This window comes from Tursiops truncatus, chromosome 5 (genome assembly GCF_011762595.2).
Source record: "Tursiops truncatus isolate mTurTru1 chromosome 5, mTurTru1.mat.Y, whole genome shotgun sequence".
Classification (NCBI taxonomy): domain Eukaryota; kingdom Metazoa; phylum Chordata; class Mammalia; order Artiodactyla; family Delphinidae; genus Tursiops; species Tursiops truncatus.
In genome coordinates this window covers 111233992-111258635 of record NC_047038.1, presented here as the reverse complement: position 1 = coordinate 111258635, position 24644 = coordinate 111233992, and the positions used below count along the sequence as shown (strand labels likewise).

The window sequence follows — 24644 nt, the reverse complement described above, 5'->3', positions numbered from 1 at the left end:
AATGATGTGATGTGAGGCAAGGCTCTAAAAATAAGCATGTCTAAGACCTAGGAAGATATTAAAAAATAGTCTTACCTGAGTCTTAGGACATTCATCAAGAAATAAATAATTATTTATTGATGACCTATAATAATAATTCCTTTTGACTTACCAAATATTTGTTGAGCAGTTACTATGTACCAGACACTATTCTGGGAGTTTTAGGAAATAGGTGAAAAATGAATAATTTTATTTCATTTGTTTGTGTAGTACTTTATAATTTTCAAAGCAGTTCTAAACACCTCCTTCATTCATTCAAGCCTAATTACAACACTGAGAGGTAAGCAAAAAGGGTCTGGAGACATTCATTAATTCCATATTCCCACAATAAACCCCACTCCAGACACATGGTAGATACTCAATAAATGAAGACACTGCTCTGTTCTTATCCCTTAAACAAGCCCCTGAATTGGGGTTGTCAGATAAAATATAGAAAGCTCAATTAAATTTGAATTTCAGATAAACAAAAAGTAGTTTTTTAGTATAACTGCATCCCTCGCAATATTGTAACATACTGTATTTGTTTGCTAGGACTATAATAACAAAGTAACCCAGACTAGGGGGTATAAAAACAACAGAAATGTATGTTCTCACCATTCTGACGGCTAGAAGTTGGTAGAGTTGGTTTCTTCTGAGGCCTCTCTCCTTGGCTTGTAGATAGATGTCCATCTTTTCACTGTGTCCTCACGTGGTCTTCCCACTGTGTGCGACAGTGTCCTAATCTCTTCCTATAAGGGCACCAAACATATTGGATTAGGGCCCACGCTAGTGACCTCATTTTATCTTAATTGCCTTTGTAAATATCCTATCTCCAAATACCGTCACATTCTGAGAGACTGAGGACTTGAACATATGAATTAGGGAGGGGGCAGAATTCAGCCCATAACACACACTAAAACATTATTTGTCTTTTATTGAAAATTCAAATTTAACTGGCCATCCTGTAGTTTTATTCACTAAATCTGGCAACCCCACCCTGGATGTCCCTGCCTGAGAACTCTCTCCACTGCAGCAACTCAGCCACGGGCAGGAATCGGCCGGAAGTGTGGGGAAGTTAGGGCCCCTGTTAGCAGCCAGCAGTCAATGATGGATGTACTCTGGTGGACAAAGGTATCAGCTTCCTCTCTCTCTGGCAGACAACCCTAAACATGTTCTACAAAGCATCCCAGAGGTTCCCAGTGGGCTGGAGCCCAGCTGCCCTCAGTGGTAACCTGTCTGTGAATGTGTCCCGCCTTGGCTTCCTCTCCTTCAGTATCTCCCCTTCTCACTCCCTTTCTGCTATTCTGGGGTCGCCTCCCAGATAAACCTTCACATGTACATCCTTGTCTCAGGATCTGCGTCTGAGGGAACTCAACCTAAAACAAAATGCTTATTGAATTAAATCCTCATTTTCAGATACGAGGTTCAGGGGACATACCAGATGCTGAAGGGTGTGGAGGTGCATCGGGATGGGACTTCTTTCCCTTGCTCAGCAATGCCTCCAGCTAACAATCGTGACACTCGATTCGTGTAGCAGGCACAGGGAGAGCCCCTTTACAGGTATCCTGGCTAATCCTTTCAACCACTCTGCATGGTAGCTATCTCTCACATTGCAAAGGGGGGGAAATGGATGCTCAGAGAGGTTTTCTGAAGTCACACAGCTATGGCAAATGCCTTTGCCTTGAGGTGAGTTGAGAAACAATATTTATCATGAAAAGATAACTAACAACTCAAGAGAGTAGGCTGAAGTGTATACTAGGTAGCTCAGAAAAGAAGTCCCATGATTCTTCTCTGAAACAATCTGAAGAAATAATAGCGAACTGGAAAAATTAGGGAAGTCTTCACGGGAGAGGTTGGACTTGGGGTGAGTCTTAGTGGATGTGGTGGATTCAGGGGTGGGAAGGAGGGCAGGGGAGAGTTTTGGGTGAGAAGTGGGGGTGAGCACAGTGCAGAAGCAGGGCTGGGCATGTGTACTGACTACACACAGACAGGTGGCCTGAGGACAGGATATAGGAGACAAAGCCATATCACAGAGGACTAAGAATGCCAAATAAGAAATACAGAGTACATCTAAATACTTATCTGCAGCAAATGAAGGTTGTTAAAAGAAGAAAATTGACATGATCAAAATAAGATTTAGGGCTTCCCTGGTGGCGCAGTGGTTGACAGTCCGCCTGCCGATGCAGGGGACATGGGTTCGTGCCCCGGTCTGGGAAGATCCCACATGCCGTTGAGCGGCTGAGCCCGTGAGCCATGGCCGCTGAGCCTGCGCATCCGGAGCCTGTGCTCCGCAACGGGAGAGGCTACAACAGTGAGAGGCCCGTGTACCGCAAAAAAACAAAAACAAAAACAAACAAACAAAAAAGATTTAATCAGATTCATCTGACAGTGGCTCGAAGCAGAGATTGGTGAGTAGACACCTGACAGTCCCTGCCCATGACAATAAAGACCCAACCAAGAGTAGCAAACAGGAAGGTGTAGACGATGGTACAAAGAAGGGGTTTTCAAACCCGAGTCACTGAAGAGTCAGAGAGAAGGAAGAATGAAGAAAGCTCATTCACTGCCCCAGAGTAATGAGGGAAATGGCACCATGAACAATATACTGAAAAGCTGGATATAGGAAGACGAAGAGAATAACTCTCCCAGGGTGTTAGACTGTTCCTCTAAAAATTATACTCAAGATACTCTGAACAATCTGGAACCGTGGATCTGTTCCCACTTGCCAGAAGGAAGTAACTCAACCTGTGGATGAGTCAGTATCTCTTCTCCACCCTCCTGATTCCACCCTATGACCTTGCCTGTACCTAAGCCCAGAGGGATGCTATAGAGGACATTGGTTGTTTCTGCCTGCCCGACACCAGCCACCCCCTTCACCTGGTAACAGCACTCTTTCCTGTAGTGATCTCATTCCATGCAGAACAGGTGGGGCTGGTCCTGTACCACTCCACCCCCACCAACCCCCCCACCCCTCGCCCAGCTACAAAAATGGGCATATAACCCTACCTGCCGATTAGGCCACCCCAGCCCCCTTGCAGTGATTCCAGAAGAGGCATGTGGCTGAAGCCAAGACAATCCTTATCCATGAAATCCTTCTTGAGAACTAACAGGAAACGCTTCTTTCTGCTACAATGAGTCCATAGGAGGAGTTAGGTGTTGTATAATCAATTAAGGGTTAAAAATCAAAGGATGGGACTTCCCTGGTGGTGCAGTGGTTAAGAATCCATCTGCCAATGCAGGGGACACAGGTTCAAGTCCTGGTCCGGGAAGATCCCACATGCCGCGGAGCAACTAAGCCTGTGCGCCACAGCTACTGAGCCTGCGCTCTAGAGCCTGCGAGCCACAACTACTGAGCCTGTGCTCTAGAGCCCGCAAGCCACAACTACTGAAGCCCGCGTGCCTAGAGCCCGTGCTCCGCAACAAGAGAAGCCACCGCAATGAGAAGCCCACTCACCGCAACAAAGAGTAGCCCCCACTCACCACAACTAGAGAAAGCTGCACACAGCAACAAAGACCCAACACAGCCAAAAATTTAAAATATAAATAAATAAATAAACTTATTTTAAAAAAAAATCAGGGTGGCATGAGGGCTAGGAAAGAGCTGGGCTAAGAGGAGAGAACCAGAGTCCTAGCAAAATCATTTGAACCCCTGGATCCAGCCATATCTGAAGTTCCCTGAACTTCTGAACTTTCCGACTACGTCATCAACAAATTCTCTTCATGTTGTTTTCTTTAAAAAAATACAATTAGATTTCCAATCACTTGCTACCCCCAAAAAAGTTTTTGTGCAGATAATTTTATTAGCTTTTTTATTAAAATCTGTCCTGCTGTTGCCAACAGCCCCCACAATCTTAAAAATCATTTTACTAAAGTTCCTCCTTCCTTGGCCACCCGTTCCTCCCCTCTCTCTGCCTCCCACATCCAGCGTATCTGATGTACTTTAAAAACATTTAAAAGTTGGCTCTAGCAGCACACCCTCCCTTATGTGGTCACTAACAAAGGAGGATCTCCAAAAAGAGGAGAGCAGCAAATGACCAGGTCCAGAGGACAACTGCAGTCCTAGCCAACACCTTGATTTCAGCCCAGGGAAATCCAAGCAGAGAATCCACCATCTGACCTACTGAAATCATGAAACCGAGCAGGACTCTGTGGGGCTCCTGGGCATGGAAGCCTTTCTGTGTCCCCCATTTCTTGTTTGTAGGGAATAGGCTTCAGCCTCCATGACCTTTTCCCAGAGTTCCAAAGAGCAGGTTCAAACAGTTGCTAATCAGGGAAGGGAGAGGATGTGGAGACAAGGGAGGAGCAGTCAAGGAACAGTAGTGCAGGGAACTCCCTGGCGGTCCATTGGTTAGGGCTCCACACTTCCATTGCAGGGGACATGGGTTTGATCCCTGGTGGAGGAACTAAAATCCCACAGGAGGGTCGGTGTGGCCAAAAAAAAAAAAAAAAAAAAAAGGAACAATAGTGCAGCCTTGGAGCAGGGTCCTGGTTCCACCTCAAGGGATACATAATATTTTTCAGCTCATCTGCAGAACTAAAAGCCCCAACAAATGGAAGATGTTAACTACTGGATGAAGCATTTTTCTTTCCAGAGAGAAGGTCACAGTTTGATAACCTCGAGAATCACAGAAACTCATCAGGAGACCATGTGAGGCCAGATCAAAGGAATGCAGGCCCTGCACATACCCTGATCCTTATCAGCAACCCTACCCTTGAACCAGTGCTATAAAACTCCTCACCAAATCCCCCTGGTGCTGGGACACACATTTTTGAGCGCATTAGCCCACTGTGTCCCCGCCTTTGCATGGCAAAGCAATAAAGCTTTCCTTTTCTAATTCACCCAAAACTCTGTCGCCGATATTCGATTCAGCACCCATGCAAAGAGGCCGAGTTTCAGCATCAATTATGAGATAATCAATTCAGATTGTTGTAAGCCACTAAGTTTCTAGTAATTTGTTAGCTGGCAATAGAAAACTGATACAGATTAGATGCAACAATTTGCCCTTCACCTTAGGAGGGATGTCTTGGCATGCCCTAAACGACTAGGACCTTAGAAAACACACAAAATGCCGATGCAGTCTATACATCTGGAGAAAAGCCCGCCCTGACTCCTGGTACAGAGCTCTTCTCCCTGTGCAACACTGGCCCTGCACGCTTGATCATCCACTGCAGTAAATATGATCAAAGCTCCTTCTAATTCCTTACTTGTGGCAAGAGAAAAATCTGTGTTCACTCTCAAGTACATTTAGTTTAACAGAATCAAAACAAAAACCCACACTTGATAGAATCATGTAAATTGCTATTGACACTATTTCAGACTTAAGAACCTTCAACCAGAAAGAAAGGTCAAAGCAAAATGGAACAATAGCTTGGAAGATCATTGTTTCTTTTCCTTTCAGAATTTCATTATCAACAAAAACTAATATATATTGAGCATGCTATTATAAGGCACTGTACCAGGCATAACAGAAAAAAGTGAGTGCATAAAACATAGTCCTACCCTTTTTTTTTTTTTTTTTTGGCTTCACCTCGCAGCACGTGGGATCCTAGCTCCCCAAACAGGGATCAAACCCACGCCCCCTGCAGTGGAAGCGCAGTCTTAACCACTGGGCCACCAGGGAAGTCTCAGTCTTACCCTTTTAAAATATGGTTGAGTGTATAGAATACAATCATAGCATACATAACCAACTCTTCTTGATAGCCTATTCTAACCACTACATGAATGATACAGAATAGGGAATAATCACTGAGGACTGGAACAATGAGAAAACATTTTTTACATAGATATAGATATCTATATACATACATATCTGAATCACTTTGCTGTACACCTGAAACTAACACAACATTGTAAATCAACTATATTTCAATGAAAAATTTTTAAAAGAGAAAAAAAGAGTAAATGGGCAATGGTGTACAGGCTGGATAAGAGGTATCAGAGAATCATAAAACATACTATTCCACTTGTCAACAAAAAAATTAATCAGTTGATCAAAGAAAGAAATGGAAAATTTTTTGAACCAATTTGAGGATTATAACCTGGGAATAGCCTCTCACAAAACTCTGAGAACTGTTCCGTCCATCAGAGGTCAAACCACAGTTATGTAAGTTTTTGAGACAGAGGGCTGTACATTAAATGACATATTTTTGACAGTTTATACAATCTAGCAACTAGTGGGTCACGGGTCATGGTGGCCCCTTACAAGATTAAGAAGGAAGTTTTAAGCTGAGGGTACATGCATATTCATGAGGGGGTGGTGGTGTATGCATATTATGAAGGAGCTTGATCAGAGGAGGATTCAGTATAGAACTGGGGCAAAGGTTGACAGAGTCCAGGCTTGGGTCGACTGGAGTCATAAGGGTCACAAAGGTCAGCAGCATCATTCCTTAGGTTCCAGTTAATCTGATGGTTGAGTGCTCCAGGGGGTTTGAATTCTGCAAAACAGCCCAAGAATGAGCTTCAGGCTAATCTTTACTTTTGAAACAGAACTGGGAGTCTTTACAACTGATACATTGTCTCCTGATTGGGTTATCTCCCTGGCCTGGTAATAGCTGTTTGTTTTTTACCTTCTTTTGTTCCTTAAAATCTTTAACTCCAGAGACCTATTCTTCTGCAAGGGCAAGCATTGTGGCCAGGCTTAGATCACAAACTTACGTTAAGAAAGTTGTGTCTGGTTCTCTTCCCTTGGGGACCCCCTGCCCTATCTGCTTACAGGTTCCTATTGAGCAAAAGTTAAAAAAAAAAAAAAAAAAAGGAAAAAGAAAAGTGATGAAAAAAGCTGCTAAGAGATAAATCGTAAGATTCCTAACTCTTTCTTGAAGAAAGTGTTGCCAGTTAAGACTAAAGAAATCTTTTTTATTAAATCAGCAGTAAACTGGATTATGTGGCCTCCACAATAGATATTATTATATATTACATATATGTAATACATAACATATAAATAAATAATATGAATGTTAGAAATATGAGTTCATATCAATAGGCTTCCATAATAAGAAAGTGTCTAGCTTTATAAACCGTCTTTGGGGATAAACAAAAACAACATCCTGCTAGATCTAAGAATTTGTAACTGTACACCCACACACACATCTCCCAAGATTAAAATAATCTGATTAAGAAACCATAGTCCCCCCTTAAAGCTGAAATTCTTTAAGACTGTGAGTAAAGTTGACAGTGATATAGCTGATGCAATATATGATGATAGCTCTTTATTAGAGATTTTAAGGATTAACTATAATTGGAAAGAAAACTAGACCACCAAGCCTCATTTAGGTATTATAGATTTTTGCATAAAATTTTAACTAGTCTTCAGTTGCAAATTTTGCTCTCACTCTGCTTGGCTTCACCTCTTTTCAGAAAATATATGTCGTGCAGTCTTGGGCTCCCTGAGGATAGCTAGTATGGTCAGTTCGGTGTTGCTGTAGACTTCAGATGTGGATATTGTCACCCATTTGCTCTTTCCAAAGACAAGGCACTTATTTCAGGACACCTGTCCTGTTGTATCAGCTTTTAAAAAAATGCTGGTGACAGTGTAGCTGAAAATTCAAATGGTAAAAGGATTGGAAAGGGTCAGCATCTTTCCTTCTGCTGATTTTTAAAAACTGATTCTCGAGAAGAATGTTTCTGTGCAGCATGACCAGGCTGTGGCACCACTGATCCCATCATTTGCAAGCCCGTTCGTTATCAGCATAGATGGCCACACCGTTCATTCAACCCATAGTGATGAGAATCAGACATGAAGATGGCTGAAATAATTGGGTCAAATCTGCAGCAGGCCAATTCACTGGTCACATAAAAATGAGGGCATATTCAAAAATCATAATGGATCATTCCCTGCAGGTAAAAAAGGAGTGATGCTAGTGAAGTATCAGCTAATTTCAGAGGGACACTAGCAAGTAAAATGATGTAGATGATGTATTTATATGGGTGTGGAGTAAAAATAAACAATACTGTTTTTCATAGAAATGTAGGCAGATTTATGTCCCAAACATCAAATTTCCAGCTCATTTCCTCTCATAATAAAAATGTTAGTAATGGAAGCATTGGGGAGTCAGAATATTTTAAGCTATTATTTTGAATACTTTCTGCTATGTTATGCTGGGCTGGCTTTCTTTTTCACTCTGAATCCATCCTCTGCCCTTCTTTGCTGTATTCTGTGCCCCGGGAAGCTGATCTGCTTGGACTACAGCAAAAGGCTCCTTTGTCCTCTGGCTTCCAGTGGGTTTGGCCAATAGGGGACATGAACGCAAGATCAGGGAAGGGAAGAGAGCAAGGTCCAGCACTAATGGCTTCTGCTTCCCTTGGTGGGGTCATCCCTCCACAGACAGTCATAGCTCTTTTTTATGTTTTTTAATTTTTAGCAGGATTCCAATATTCTTACTTGAATTAACACTCCTAGGGTTGTTGCAAGTCTTTAGTTAATATCCAGAATGCTGAAAAGGTAATTTTGACAAATTTTGCCAGCGTTTTCATTGCTTTTATGGAGGAGCAGGTTTGGGGTGGCCATTACTCTACCATTCAGAAGTTAACCTCCTTCTAAGACAGCATTTTTGAAATTCATTTAAGTTGTTTTAGTACTTTGTTCATTTTTTATTTCTACCTAGTATTCCATTATATGGATATATCACAATTTGTTTATGTATCTGCCAACATATGTTTGAGTTTCTTTGTGAATATGTGTCTTCTTTGTTCTTGGATAAAATCCTAATACTTGCTGGGTCATAGTTTTATAAGGAACTAATAAAACACTGTAAGTGATTTTAGAAGGAACAACTAGTTTTTCAAAGTAGTTGAATTCTTCTACACTCCATCAAATGATGTATTATGAGAGTTACAGTTGATTCACATCGTCATGGTCATATCTTTGTCAATCTTTTTTTTTTTTTTTTTTTTTTTTTTTTTTTTTTTTTTTTGTGGTACGCAAGCCTCTCACCGCTGTGGCCTCTCCTGTTGCGGAGCACAGGCTCCGGACGCACAGGCTCAGCGGCCATGGTCCACGGGCCCAGACGCTCTGCGGCATGTGGGATCCTCCCGGACCGGGGCACGAACCCGCATCCCCTGCATCGGCAGGCGGACTCTCAACCACTGCGCCACCAGGGAAGCCCCAATCTTTTTTTTTTTTTTTAATTGAAGTATAGTTGATTTACAAAGTTAGTTTCAGGGGCTCAGCAAAGTGATTCAGTTAGATATATGTATCATGTATATATATATATATATATATGATATATATATATATACAATACATATATGTACCATATATATATCATAGCTCTTTTCAGATGACCCATTCCTTCCACACAGCCTCTCCATCATCGTGTTCCTCTTTGCTGTTACTTCACCATCCCAAGTGGTTTCCATGCTCCTTGACCAAACCTTTGTAAACAGTCCCTCTATTGAACACTCTTTTTTATTTCCCCCTTGGCCGCGCTGCAGCATTCAGGATCTTAGTTCCCCCACCAAGGATAGAATCCACGACCCCTGCAGTGGAGGCAAGGAGTCTTAACCACTGGACCACCAGGGAAGTCCCCTACTGAACACTCTTCAAATCGCCCAACTTGACCAACCATGAGTAACCTTGACTGAATCATATGATGGTAATCATTATTTAGAATTATTTGACAGTGTTAATTCAAAACAGTTGTGTGATAATAACAAAAGGTGTGGCTGTTTCCCTTTACCTTGTGCATAGCTTCCTTGATACACCTGAGACAAGATTCGTGGAATGTACCTTCAATATTATCTCAGACCTTCCTCAAGGGTATGTGGCCTTGCTTTTATTAAAATGTCTCTGGGTCTAAGAGCAGTCTTAGGGAGGGAAAGCAAGTAACTCTGTCAGGTTGACTCAAGTCAGGCTTCCATTCACCAAATGTGTAATTTTTGGTGATATAAATCACCTGGTTATCCAGTTTACTGGGAGCCAATCCCCATGGTACTTCTGTATACTTTCTTTCTATCTTTTGTTCTGGAATATCTTTTCAAGGATATTCATATAGCAAGCAGCCTTGAGAGGTAGAGATAGCCTCTCCTTCTAGGGCAAAGAGCACATTTGTTTCCCGACTAGGATGATAAAGACAATGTCTCTCTCCAGGACAAAGGTTGACAGGTTTACTCTCAGGTCATTATAAAAGACAGCGTTTTCTAAGCTCAGAGTTGCTCGGCTGTGGTGCAAACTCCTTCCTACACAGCATACACCTGGGTCTCTCCACCTCGCCCCATAGGACTTGGGAGGCAAGAGGAATCAATGCAAACACGAAGCTCTTACTGCCTGCTGTGCTGTTAGTAGAAAAGTCTTTTGCCTCTGACTCAAATGTCTCATGGCTTGTCAGCATCCATGAAACTGTGGCAGGCTAACCTGTTAGCTTGCAAATACGGTACAAATCTCAGACCCTTCACAGATATTAACAGTCCAAGAACTCCTAGCTCAGTGGCCCACCATCCTGAAGCCATGTGTTTCTATGTCAGCCACTAACATTCTGGTCATTTGTTACGGTAGCAACAGAAAATACATCAGGCGGGAATTCCCTGGCGGTCCAGTGGTAAGGACTCCGCGCTCACTTCCAACGGCCCGGGTTCAATCCCTGGGTGGGGAACTTAGATCCCACAAGTCACAAGGCACAGCCAAAAAAGAAAAAGAAAAAAGAAAATACATTAGGCAAGGTATTTTTCTACTTAAGTCTTCCTTCCTGGGATCACTGATCACAAACCCAGGGTTCCTGAGAATAAGGAGAGTTAAAAAACTTAGTTCTGCGGCACTTGCCTGATTCTTATATCCTGACTTAGAGACCCTCCTAGGGAGAGTGTCAAGGAGGAAGGGGAAAAACAAAGACACTGCTCACCTGTTTTCCTCTCCTTTCCCAAATGAGAAAATTGGGAAAGCACAAATCATACGATTCACACCCAAGGAGTTAAAAAAAAAAAGTCTAGTTCTGCATCTACAAAGTAAAGCCTGGTGGGCTCCAATCAGAGCTTTGCATGCACAGAATATCGCTCTACGGGGCGAGAGAGGAATCAATTCTCACTCCACCCCCAGATCTGACCCACATAAAACCAAGTAGGACATGTGCTCATGAGTTTACACAGGGCAACTGACAGCCTAAAATACATGAGAAAAGTAAGAGGTAAAACTCAAGCTCCATAGAGAGCTCTGCTCACATGTGAAAGAGAAAACTTCCTCCACACTGGGGCGAAATCCTCCCATGAATTCTCCTTACTTCATGTAAGTCAAGCCTTCTTTCTGTGGGGATCACCACAGTCTAGCATCTAAAGTACACTAAATGACACAGTGATTTTTGTTTAAATCCTAAAAGAATTTGTCTCAGTATAAAAATAGTTTCCTTTCTCAGTGCACAGATCATCCTAACAGATAATGCACAGAATCTTCTTCCTAACCAGAAATACCTTCTCTCCCACGTCTCCTGAATTATCTAGTTTTGAATCTGTTACAATTATTAAGGTTTTTCATATCCCTTTTAGCCTGTAAATTGATATGCCAGAAGTATCTTAAATCAGTCTGAAAATAAAATATCAATTAAAAAAAAAACTTCCTCATCAGAGTTACTGGAAAGTTCATCCACTGAGTAATAATTTATAGAAAAGGTAATTTATTATTTACTATGCGAGTCGCTTGCACCTTTCACAGGATCCTCTTCACTCGAGTGACAAAAGATAACATACACTACTAAGAATTACAGGTGGCTTAAGATACTTTATCACCTTTCTTGTGAGGTAATTGGGGATCCTGACAGTCATTAATCCAGTAATGCCAATAACACACTTTTGAAGAGGAGGGCAAATGTTCTATTTAACTATTTCAGTAGTTTAAATAAAGAGCCTTTATTAAGAAAATCCAATATAAAAGTTAATGTACTGGGACTTCCCTGGTGGTGCAGTGGTTGGGAATACGCCTGCCAATGCAGGGGACACGGATTCGGTCCCTGGTCCAGGAGGATCCCACATTCCGTGGAGCGGCTAAGCCCGTGCGCCACAACTACTGAGCCTGTGCTCTAGAGCCTGCGAGCCATAACTACTGAAGCCTGCGTGCTCTAGGGCCCGTGAGCCGCAACTACTGAAGCCTGTGCACCTAGAGCCCGTGCTCCGCAACAAGAGAAGCCACCGCAATGAGAAGCCCACGCACCGCAGTGAGGAGTGGCCCCCACTTGCTGCAACTGGAGAGGGCCTGCGCACAGCAACAAAGACGCAATGCAGCCAAAAAATAAATTAAATTAAATTAAAAAAAAAAGTTAATGTACTGAGGGAATAGACCCGAATCAAGAATGTGAAAATTAAATCTGTTAAGCAAAGAAAGCCATCAGAAGTTGTTAGGCAAAATAAATAAATAAAAAATAAATTGTTAGGCAAACCCTGGAATTGTGGGGAGTAGGATCTGAAAACAAGAAGCAAAGCCAAGGACAAAGGCTAGTCCAAGTCAGAAACGCAGGCATGAGACCCTAGGACTGCAATTCCCAAATTGTGTGCTGAGGGGCCACAGAGCACTGGAGTGGATTCAGAGGCCGCAGGGATTGGATAGTTTAAATTTTTCAGAGAAACACAGAAACATCTGTCAGACATTATATGAATGTCTACAATTAGGTTGTTTGGACTTAATTATTTACTAAATGGAACTATTAGAAATTTCTTTGGCCTAAGGACACCATGAAAAACTTACTGAGATTCTAAGGGTGCTGTGAAACAAAGTTGGGGAATCTCTGCCTTAGGGACAAGCTAAGGTTCAAAGGACATTGAGAGACTGCTCAGAGGAGAATCAGAGAAGCACATTAAAAGTGGAAATGACAGCATCTCCAGTTTCTACATAGTTAATATACATGGTGGGGCCTTTTCTTTCATGTGATCCTGGCTCTAAAGAAAAGAACTCTTGTGCCCTGTTATTCTGAATTTACTACAGGATCCCTGTATTAAAAAATCAGTGAATCTTGCTTTTAAATCAGTAAATCTTAATAACAAAAACAAAACCGAGATTTTCAATGTTGATTTTGGGATGGAACTAGAGTTCCCCAAATACTTAGTGTGGGAAAGTCTGCTGAAATTTAAATACATTCCTAGTGAAGAAATGAGGGAACTTGGGAATTCCCTGGTGGTCCAGTGGTTAGGACTCCGTGCTTTCACTGCTGAGGGCACAGGTTCCATCCCTAGTCAGGGAACTAAGATCCCACAAGGCACTTGGTGCGGCCAAAAATTTTTTAAAAAAAGAAAGAAAGAAAGAAAAAGAAATGAGGGAACTGTATACTGAGATTCATTTAGCAACTTTATAATAGCCCATTATAAAATTTTAAACATTTACTCTAAATTAGGGGTTGGCAGACTTTTTCTATAAAAGGCCTGATAGTAAATATTTTAAAATACTCTTTTAATTTTTTTTACAACTCTAAAAATGTAAAAGCCAAAAAGAAGTGAGTACATTTACATTGTCACCAACCAATCTCCAGATCTCTCCATGTCTTTCAAAGCTGAAACTCTATCCCCGCTGAATTAACAATTCCCCATTTCCCCTGTACACCAGTGTATATAGCAGCATTGGACACCATTAGGGAACAGGAAGGAGAGTGCTCTAGTCAAGGTCAACAGCAATAGAGGAGGATCACATCCATACCTCCTCCTCCAGGTACATACAACTATGTTCATAGAAGCATTATCCACAATAAGCAAAAGGTGGAAACCAATGTTCACAGCAGCATTATTTGAAATAGGCAAAAGATGGAAACAACCCAACTGTCCATCGACAGATGAATGGATAAACAAAATGTGGTTTACACATTCAATGGAATACAATTCAGCCTTAAACAAGAAGGAAATCCTGATACATGCTACCCTGAAAATACCCTGAACCCTGAAAATATTATGCTAAGTGAAATAAGCCAGACAAATAAAGGACAAATATTCTATGCCTCCACTTATACAGAGTACCTAGAATAGGCAAATTCATACAGACAGAAAGCAGAATAGTGGTTACCAGGGACTTGGGGGGAAAGGGTAATAGAGTTAGTGTTTAATGAGTAGAGTTTTCAGTTGGATGATGAAAAAGTTCCAGAGATGGAAAGTGGTGATAGTTGCACAACGATGTTAATGTACTTAATGCCACTGAATTTTAACCACTTAAAATAGTCAAAATGGTATATTTTCTGTTATGTGTATTTTACCACAATAAAAAAAGAAATGTAAAAACCGTTCTTAGCTCATGGGCCATACAGAAACAGACTGTGGACCACACCTGGGTTGCAGGCCATAGTTTGCTCTGAATCATCAGACCCAATAAACAAAATGACATAAAATAATTTTTTAAATTACAATTTATTTCTATTTTAACATGAACATGTTAGAGTTTCACATTTAATGTACTTATTACATTTACCAAAACTTATACATGCAACTACAGTATTTATCTACCAAAACATACTTGAGTCTCTTTAAGACAAGATAGATTGTACATAAAGACATCTAGACACATAGAGATATGGTGATACACCCAGGAATCTACAGCTTTATCTGTTACAGATGTAGAGAAGTATAGGAGAGGGAGAGATCAATAAACCATGGCATCTTCAACAAAGCTTAAAATGTAGCCTGAAGATGTGGTAGGTAAAGCTGAAACTTAATGGGTGAAAATACTCAAAGTTCAAATTTGAAAGTCTGATATTATAGCTTGTACCACTTTTATCTTCTTCCCCACTCATCTGGTGCATAGTAAACAATTTTCCTTCCATTTGGGCGTAGGAGAAAAGATTACACTTTACAAAGTTAAGCATAGTGTTTAAGATCTGCTAGGAGCTCTACCCTGCATTCTTGCAACATTTAAATCTAAAACTCACTTAACTCTTTGACTGGTTGACACAACCTCAGACTCTGAAGGCAACATATTCCTAAAGGAGAAAAGCTTGAGGCAATTTATCTAGACTTAAAGTCAGCTCTAAGCAAAAAAAAAAGAAAGAAATCACTCTAAGCAGGAAGCTTCTTTCAGATTAGGTAGACAGTATATACACACATAGACACAAGACACTGTTTCAGTTATCCATTCACTGGAACAAATGCATAACAAACAACCCTAAACTCAGTGAGGTAAAAAAAAAACATTTTCAGAGAGAACTAGCACCATGGTGTCCGGCTGCAGGATTGGCCCGTCCATCCTCAACAGCGACCTGGCCAGTTTAGGGGCGGAGTGCCTTCGGATGCTGGACTCTGGGGCCGATTATCTGCACCTGGATGTAATGGACGGGCATTTTGTTCCCAACATCACCTTTGGTCACCCTGTGGTAGAAAGTCTCCGAAAGCAGCTAGGCCAGGACCCTTTCTTTGACATGCACATGATGGTGTCCTGGCCGGAACAGTGGGTAAAACCAATGGCTGTAGCAGGAGCCAATCAATATACTTTTCATCTCGAGGCTACTGAGAATCCGGGGGCTTTGATCAAAGACATTCAGGAGAATGGAATGAACGTTGGCCTTGCTGTCAAACCAGGAACTACAGTTGAGTATTTGGCACCATGGGCTAATCAGATAGATATGGCCTTGGTTATGACAGTGGAACCTGGATTTGAAGGGCAGAAATTCATGGAAGGTATGATGCCAAAGGTTCACTGGTTGAGGACCCAGTTCCCGTCTTTGGACATTGAGGTTGATGGTGGAGTAGGTCCTGACACCACCCATAAATGTGCAGAGGCAGGAGCTAACATGACTGTGTCTGGCAGTGCCATTATGAGGAGTGAAGACCCCAGATCTGTGATCAACCTGTTAAGAAATGTTTGCTCAGAAGCTGCTCAGAAACGTTCTCTCGATCGATGAAACCACAAGGAGTCCAGTGTTTCTGCTTATGCGATCTCCTTTTTATTGGAAAACAAGAATATTGACTACCGAATCGTACCACAGTTGAGGCAGTGTTGCTTTTCCTAGCAATTATTCATTCCAGTGACTAAAATCCATTTTGCAGAATGTTCCAAGAGGTTAGAAATTGGTATGTATTATGTTTTCAGTGATGGAATTTAAAGATTAGTGTGGTAAAATACCATTTTTACTGGGAGACTTGATTTTTATAAAGAGTAAAAATATGGCTGTATCAAGGTTATGAACAGAAATATGTCTTAATGCTTACGGAAGGCATATTAGCTACTATGAAAAATTTTTTTTTCTGTATTTCTAAAAAGAGTTTTCTTTGCTTCTTGGCTTTTCTGAAAGCAAAGGAAGTCCTGTTTTTCCTGTTCCGTGTCATTTTTGATTTGTGTATTTGCGTGATAACTAAGTTTGGATCTGGCAGGGATGGATGGCTCTTCTAGCTTCGAAAACATCTATTTTTTACTTTGCACCTTATATTTGATACATAAAAAAACCAGTGTATTATGAAGTCCAGGGATTTTCAGGTGGTCTGTTGTAAAACGCAAGCACAAGTTTTATCAGGGTGTTTTCTTTGTTAACTTTGCTATAGCGGCAGGTTATTCAGTGGTTCTTCCCCCACCCCCTACCCACCCTCCACCAACCCCATTTCCCCCTTTTCTTAATCACACCCACTGTTCTGAAGGACATAAAATGTTTTCCTAGCTGTATGCTAAAAGGAAAGGAAGGCCTCTATTTGTAAGTAATATTAAGTTGAATCCTCTCTTCCCCTTTCTATTTGTTTGACCTTAGCAAACCAATCCAACCAACCTCTTTGAGCTGATTATTAACTGATTTATATATTGAATGTAATCATAACAACAGTGGGGGGTTGTGTTGAGGATTAAGAGATACTATTAATTATATACGTAAAGCTTCCACTACTATTCCTAGAATTGTAGGGTAGTAGAATTTGAGGATGCGCAATACAAAGTAGCTATCATTATATAAATGTATGCTTTGTAGATTATAAAGTATGGTGATGATATCTCATTAAACCCACAAATCAGTCCTATGAATGGTAAGACAGGTATGTTTGTCCCCATTTAAAAAATGAAGATACTAAATAAAGCTCAACAGGCTGGTACCATGGAAAGGAAGGATCCAGTAAAGAAAAAAAAAAAAAAAACATTTTCATTATGCTCATGGATATTTTTAACTTTATTTTTTTAGAGCAGTTTTACACTCACAACAAAATCGACAGAAATGTACAAAGAATTCCCATATCCCCCCCACCCCCGAGAGCCCCACACACACAGCCTCCCCCATTATCAGCATTATTCACCTTAATGGTACATTTTTCATCAAGGATGAATCTACACTGACACAGCATAATCACCCAAAGATCATAGCTAATCACCCAAAGTCCACAGTTTACCTTAGGGTTCACTCTTGGTTGTTGTACATTCTTGGGTTTGGACAAAATTATAAGGACATACATTCATCATTATAATATCATATAGAATATTTTCACTGCCCTAAAAATCCTCTGTGCTCTGCCTATTCACCTTACCCCTCCCCCCATCTGGCAACCACTGATCTTTTTATTGTCTCCATAGTTTTGCCTTTTCCAGAATGTCATATAGTTGGAATCATACAGTATGTAGTCTCTCCAGGTTGGCTTCTTTCACTTAGTAATATGAATTTAAGATTCCTCCATGTCCTTTCATTGCTTGATAGTTCAATTTTTTTTAGCGCTGAATAATACTCCATTGTTTGAATGTACCACTGTTTATTAAACTGTTTATTATCTAATCTTGGTTGCTTCCAAGTTTGGGAAATTATGAACAAAGGTGCTATCAACATCCATGTGCACAAGATTTTTTTTGTGGACATTAGGTTTAAACTATCTTTGGGTAAACAATAAGAAGTGCGATTGTTGGATCCTATGGTAAGAGTGTGTTTCATTTTGTAAGAAACCATCAAACTGTCTTCCAAAGTAGCTATACCATTTCACATTCCCACCAGAAGTGTATGAGAGTTCAATCACTGGTGAAATCCTCAGCAGCATTTGGTGTTGTCAGTTTTCAATTTTGGCCATTCTAACAGGTATGTAGCAGTATGTCATGGTTATTTTAATTTGCATTTCCCTGATGACATATGATGTGGAGGATCTTTTCATATGCTTATTTGACATCTGGATATCTTCTTAGATGAGTTCTGTTAAGGTCTTTGGCCCCTTTTTTAATCATGTTTTGCTTCCTTGTTGTTGAGTTTTAAGAGTTCTTTGTATATTTTGGATACCAGTCCTTTAACAGATGTGTCTTTTCCAATTTTTTTTCTCAGTTTGTGTCTTTCTTCTAGTTCTCTTGAGCTCATTGATTCATCAGGTCAGGAATTAGGAGAAGGCAGAGCTAGAATGGCTTCCTCTGGTCCATAAGTCTAGCACCTCATCTTGGAAGACTCAAAATGCTGATGGGTGACTCAAATGGCTGGAAGCTAGAATCCGCTTCTTCACTCACATGACAGGCACCTGGGCTGGGCTAACTGGAGGGCTGGGCTCAGCTGTGACTGTCACTCAGCATACCTTCAAGGGCCCTCCTGATGTGTCTTGGGCTTTTCACAGCACACCAGCCTCAGACAGTTAGACTTCTTACACAATGGCTGAGAGTTCCAAAAGCAATTGTTCCAACAGATAAGGTGGAGTTGCATGGCCTTTTATGACCTAGCCGCTAAGGTCATATGGGGAGGATGATCACTTTCACTGTACTCTATTGGTCAAATCAGTCACACCCTTCCCAGATTTAAGGGGAAGGGGTACAGAGTATATATTTTTATGGGAAGAGTAAAGAAGTTGCAGCCACATTTTAAAACCATCACAGACATATTTCCATAGAGAGATAGGGTAATAAATGCCAAGGGGTTAACAGTGCCCACCTCCCAGAATCCCTCAAAGCGAATTTTGTTAAGCTATTATTTTAAGTCAGACTAATCCAAACATATCCTCCATGGATGGCAAAATTTCACCTACCTATCTTCATGTGATACAGTAATAAACAGAAACTTCATTTTATCTATGTAAATTGCATCAAGAAAGACTAACAGCTTGCTCTTGACCCCAGTACCATCTGCTAGTTATAACCATTTCTTATTTTTCAAACACGATCAAGCTCAGATCCACTCTCAGACTTAGGCTAAGTCATATCCTAAGAAAGAATACAGAGAACACCTAGAGCAAGTAAAGCAAGTAGATCAGGATCATGCCAACATTATGGCTTCTGAAATCAGCGGCCAATCCTTGTCTCAGTGATTACTAGACTTTAGGATTTCACGGACCAAGAACAATTTCAGGAATAAAACAAATGGGAGCAAATAAAGTCACCAACTTTTTATTTTCCAAAATAAGAACATCTAGAAAACAACTACTCTGTAACTATCATCACATTAAAAAAAAAAATAGAATGGACAATTTCAAAATAAAGCATAATCCTTTAGAATGAATAAGTTTGACCAAATAAAAACTCACTATGTATTTTTTTTTCTCATTTCTCTGCTCACCTGTAGAAACTTCATCATGAATGAACCCCAGTTCACACACTGGTGTGGGAAACCACCTGTGCATCTGACATTCTGGTCCCTTCCCTCCCTTGCTTTATTCTAATAGTTCTAGAACTTTAGCTTGCTCCTAGAAACTCAATCTAAAAGACAGACAGGGACTTCCCTGGCAGCCCAGTGGTTAAGAATCGGCCTGCCAATGCAGGGGACATGGGTTCGAGCCCTGGTCCGGGAAGAACCCACGTGCCGCGGAGCAACTAAGCCAGTGTGCCACAACTACCGAGCCCACGCACCACAACTACTGAAGCCCGCGTGCCTAGAGCCGGCGCTCCTCAACAAGAGAAGCCACCGGTGAGAAGCCCGAGCACCAAAATGAAGAGAAGCCCCTGCTCACCGCAACTAGAGAAAGCTCACGTGCAGCAACGAAGACCCAATGCAGCCAAAAATAAATAAATAAATAATTTTAAAAATAAATAAAGACAGATAAATAAGTAAATTATTATAACATGTGAGTGCCATAAGGTTACGGGTCGGGGGGAGGGGGATAGGGGACCAAGGAAGTTTTCACAAATTACGTGAAAAAGATTTGCCTATGAGAAAGAATGGGAAAGATTATTATAGATGGCAGTGACTGTGGCTGAAAGCACAGAGACAATCTATGTATGCAGTATATCCAAGGAAGACTATATTGTGTACCAAAAAATTAAGTAGTGGATATACTTAGTTGTAGAGTAAGAGTTACTTTTCTCTTCTTTATTCTTCTATTTTTTGAAATTCAACAATGGAGTATGTGTTAATTTAATGATCAGGAAATTTTTTAAAATAACGACTTCAATTTTGTAGGTTAGTTTAGAAAGAACAAACAAAAGGCCTATTTCCCTTTAAGAAATCAGTTTGTATTAAAAGAGGCCAAGTTTTAAAAAGGAGATGTTATCAAGCTCCAAACTTTGGCTAGGACCCTGGGGAAGACAACATTCCCTCAGTGCTTCTGTGAGAATCTTAGTCTGGGTGTATTCAATACTGCAAGCCTTCTTGTCCATATATGGTCATTAGTCAGAAATTCTCAGGTGGCAGGTACTGATAGGTCCAATGCTGGAGTCAGACAACAAGGTTAGAATCCCAGCTCTACCACTAACTAGCTCAATGAGCTTTGCAAACTACTTAACCACTTGAATCTGTTTTCTCACCTGTAACATGGAAAACTGCCTACCTTTGGGGATTTTTGTGTACATCAACTAATATAATGTAAGAAAAGCGCGTAGAAAATGACAGATATAGGACATATTTGTGTATCTAACTGAGAGGTACATATTTGTTTGCTCTATTGGTTTAGGAAGGCTTTAAGATCCCATTTGCCATTTGTTTGCTCTGGTTCAGCTAAAAGCTTTAAGCACATAAAATTTCTTTGTCAGTTGTAATGTCAACTCTCTGAAACTTAAACGTATGCGAGTTTTTAACAAGTTCCAAATGCAGTACTGCTTCTAAAATTAAGCTATCCCTAGAATGATCCTTCCGCACAATCCCGAAATAACTAAGTGGCTCTACCCCTAGATTCTGGCAACTGACACAAAACTAGGTGGACGTTTCCCTTTTTTTTTTTCTGTCTTCTTAGTCCAGCTGACTCCCCTATCCACTCCCAGGGAGAATCGGAGATGTTCGTGCAGATAAAGGTTCAGCTCTAAGGTAATGGCCTCTTACCCAGGCTTTCTTAAAGCTGGAATATAGTCAGCAGAACAATGTAGCAGGAGTTCCTCATGTGTTCTCAAACGACCTATACAGCTTGCAGAATCCTCCTTGCCAACTGGGCCACCCGGCAGCAACGGCACAACTTCCACACACCTCGGCTTCATCCAACCTTGTACCCTTGGTATCCATTCCAATAGCCCCGCCCCGGAAAATGACCAATCAGAGAGTGGGAAGTGAGCCGGATGGGGAGGGCCTATCTTGGCGCTGTCCACGAATCACCAACCTCAGACAGCGGGGGCGGAAGCGGAAGCCCTGGTTTGGCCTTGGTTCCGCCTTGGGGGACTGGCCCGTGGGAACCAGTAAAGAAATCCTGGGGCTGGTGGGTTAAGTTTTCATCTCTTATCTATCAGCGGAATCGGCCGAGCAGACGCCTGCGAGCGCGGGAGGGAGGGAACTTCACCGCCCAAGAAAAGAGTGAGCGGGCAGGCAGCCGCGGGGCAGAACCGAACTGATTGCAGGGTCTCTACAGGCCGGTCCGGCTTGGCGCCGCTCCCCTCGAGGCCATGCTGCAGGCGGAGCTCCGGGCGATTCCTAGGTGAGAGCAGCGGCTCTGCAGGGGATTCCACCGCGGAAGAACTGGGTAGATGCAAGGTGGGGAAGAAAGAATGCTGACCGCACTGCTCCCCAGTAGTACCCTGAGCCACCGCGTTTGTGGCAGCAGCAGCAGTAGCAGCAACAGAAAGCACAGCGTGGGCCGAGGAGGCGGTTCCAGCTGGTGAAGTCGCTCCACTGCTGTTTTTCCGTAGTATGCGAGTCGACAGAACAGCCAAAGAACAGAGACCCCATTACCATCTCCTTCGAGCTATTTTCCCTTGCTACTCGGAGCTGATTTATGCGGAAACATGCCTTGCACTTGTACCTGGAGGAACTGGAGACAGTGGATTCGACCTTTAGCGGTGGTCATTTATCTGGTGTCCATAGTGGTTGCGGTTCCCCTGTGCGTGTGGGAATTACAGAAACTGGAGGTAAGAGGGTCCCGCACCATCCGCCTCTACCCTTTCTTCTACCGTCCTGCCCAGCTAAGGTAGCCTATTTTTATCCCGGATACTCCAGACCTGATATCCTGAAAACCATGTCCTGTAATGAACCCGTGACATAACCTGTCTGGTTTCTGGTTGTTAACGGTTTTTCAAACCATGCTACTCGTGAAGGTAGGACCGAGAAAATAAAATATATTAAGATAGCTGCTTCGGAGAGCACTGTTTTGCAAACATTGATCAATATCCTGAAAGTAAGGTAACTTTACTTCTGAAATCTGATCTGTTTAAATATTAAGACTTAACTAGATCTAAAGACCAGGTGTTGAATTTTATTAGCATTTAACTAGCTTCCTGAATTAAAGGATTCGAGTTGGTTTAACTTCGTTTTTACTTTAGAAATTAACTCTTAACACAGGTGTTGAAAAAAGTCCCTTGTATATTTTTTGATGTCATATTCTTATTATGACATCAGTAAGGTACTATAAGCTGAAAGACCCCAACGTAAATATTTAACTAAGTACTTTATAAAAATTGTAATGAACTTTTAAGTTTGAAGTTCATAAAATCCAGGGAAGTATTTTTACTTAGAAACAACTATTTCTCAAGAGTTATGACAAGACCATGGCTATTTTAGGCCTTTTGTGTGGGAACAATCTTTATGTAATTAAATGAAATGCATTTAATATATGTTTGTTTTCTGTATGTTCACTCAATTTTTTTTGGTTGACTTTTCTAAACTAGCATAGTCCATATAGTTATTCTTAATATTACTATAATATTACACTACATTAAGTATTTCTAGTTTGTTATAGGTTACTTCCATAATTTGTCTACCAGAATTCATATATAGACATCTTAATACAAATAGGGATTTCTTACTTTGGAGTATTTCTTACTTTGAAATATAGGAACTATTTTAAAGATTAATACAATGTATAATAACCTAATTTAAGACTTCTCTTAGTTGTTGGTGTCAATGACAAAAAATTAAGAAAGAGATGGAAAATTTTATTCAAGCCAAACTGAGGATTATAGCCCGGGAGACAGTCTCTCAGAGAGCTCTGAGGACTGTTCTGAAGAGATAAAGGGGGAAGCCAGTATATACGTGATTTTGGCAAAGGGGGTATGTGCAATGAAGCGCACATCTCGGTAGAAGGTCACAGGTCATGAGGAACAGACATCTAAGTTAATGGTTTTAGTGCTTTTCTAAGTATGGGAAGATGCAAGAATCCAGGTTCATAAAAATTTTCTCCTGAAAATATCTACGTGAAGACAAGTTTTCCCAGAGCACAGAGTGCCTCATCCTGATCTTGCCCCAACACACACCCCAAATTCCTTTCAGGGTGTATTATTCCTTTCAGCGTGTATAGCCTCAGTGGCTAGTGATTTGATTCTTGTAGAACTGGATGGTGGGCAGCAGTCTTTATTTTACAATCCCTTCCTTTTTGGTCTTAATTTCAGCCAAAGTTTGGGAGGCATTTCGACCAGTTTGTCCCATGTGGCTAGGAATGCTAATTCCCAGGTCAGGTGAGGATTTTGTTGATAGGCCACTCAATGTGCTATTACTGGACGAGGCTCTGTTAACAATAACCAAAAGCCTCTGGGCCACCTATCTTACTGTTACTGTCCAGGAAACGGTTCCCTCTTCTTGTTGATCCCTCTTCCCATATAGAAGAAGTTACACGATTACGGTTATGGATCTTATAGAACTATATATTTGGTCAGTTGTTTCAAGTGGCCTAATCATCATTAATTTTATCTGAGTCTCAGTCACACATTTGGTAATGCAAGAAACAATAATCTTGTAAAACAGGCAGAATACAAGTAATTTAGCTAGTAACATTAATAACGTCATAAGTAAGTATTAAGCTACGAACTTCGTTAGGTATGGCCCGGTATCTCCCCAGGTCGTCTGACCAGTCTGTTCTGCACCAATCGCTGTCTTTAAGGGGAATGATATATTGGCATTGCACATAAAGCTCACCAGAGATGTCTGCACTGACAAGGCTAGTGGTGGGTCACCGTGACACCTTTCAGAATTGAAAAAGGAATGTTATCTTCTAAGGAGTTATGTGGCTGGTACCAGAAGGAGAAAAAGTGATCACTATGGTTGAGCAGGTATTTCTGCCATTGAGGAGGTCTGGTTAATGCATAATGCAGATGCGTGATGCATCTAGAGGGGAGGGAGGAGGCCAAAGGGCAGAGAAAAAGTTCTGTGTGTAAATATTTCTTGTCTTGCCTTAAAATGTAAATTTTTATTTCATCACTGATGTCAAGTGTACTTTTCAGTACGGGCTTTTAAGGACAATTTTAATCTGCAGTCTCGACTGCTAACATCCTGAGCCAGATTCTCATCATGTATTCCCTGGACTGTTCTGAACATACCAGCCAGAGTGTCCAGTTAAAACAGAAGTCACGTTATGTGTGTCCTCTGAAAGTTTTCCAGTCACTCCTAGTCCTGGATTAAAAGCCAGTATTCCTGACTATGGCATTGGAGCCCAACATGATCTGAGACCACCCCCACCTCACCGC

The 24644-nt window shown here is 41.3% G+C and overlaps 2 protein-coding genes and 1 long non-coding RNA gene across 4 annotated transcripts in view; 2 read left to right on the top strand and 1 right to left on the bottom strand.

Annotated features, from left to right (window-relative positions):
• Positions 1-21285, bottom strand: part of LOC109548561 (uncharacterized) — a 385148-nt gene extending 363863 nt beyond the window's left edge. The window contains exons 1-2 of the long non-coding RNA XR_012332147.1: positions 21085-21285; positions 634-767 (exon numbers count right to left, since the gene is read on the bottom strand). This is a non-coding gene — a long non-coding RNA (uncharacterized lncRNA). The remainder of the gene's footprint in view (positions 1-633; positions 768-21084) is intronic.
• On the top strand, positions 15106-15820 carry LOC101329720 (ribulose-phosphate 3-epimerase-like). Its single transcript, XM_019926553.3, has one exon. It carries the CDS (start codon positions 15121-15123, stop codon positions 15805-15807), a length of 687 nt encoding a protein of 228 aa, XP_019782112.1. The 5' UTR covers positions 15106-15120; the 3' UTR covers positions 15808-15820.
• A 113-nt stretch (positions 21286-21398) lies between the features above and the next one.
• The window catches only part of TMEM184C (transmembrane protein 184C), a 31448-nt gene continuing 28202 nt past the window's right edge, over positions 21399-24644 (top strand). The window contains exon 1 of one of the 2 annotated variants that reach the window (XM_073805518.1): positions 21399-22097. In XM_073805518.1, coding sequence (XP_073661619.1) covers positions 21975-22097 — 123 coding nt within the window. In that variant the 5' untranslated portion in view covers positions 21399-21974. The remainder of the gene's footprint in view (positions 22098-24644) is intronic. The other variant, XM_019926555.2, reaches the window with a different exon arrangement.

What these genes read in the sequence shown, in the direction of transcription:
- LOC101329720 (XM_019926553.3), top strand. Translation starts at nt 15,121, where the DNA reads ATGGTGTCCGGCTGCAGGATTGGCCCGTCCATCCTCAACAGCGACCTG.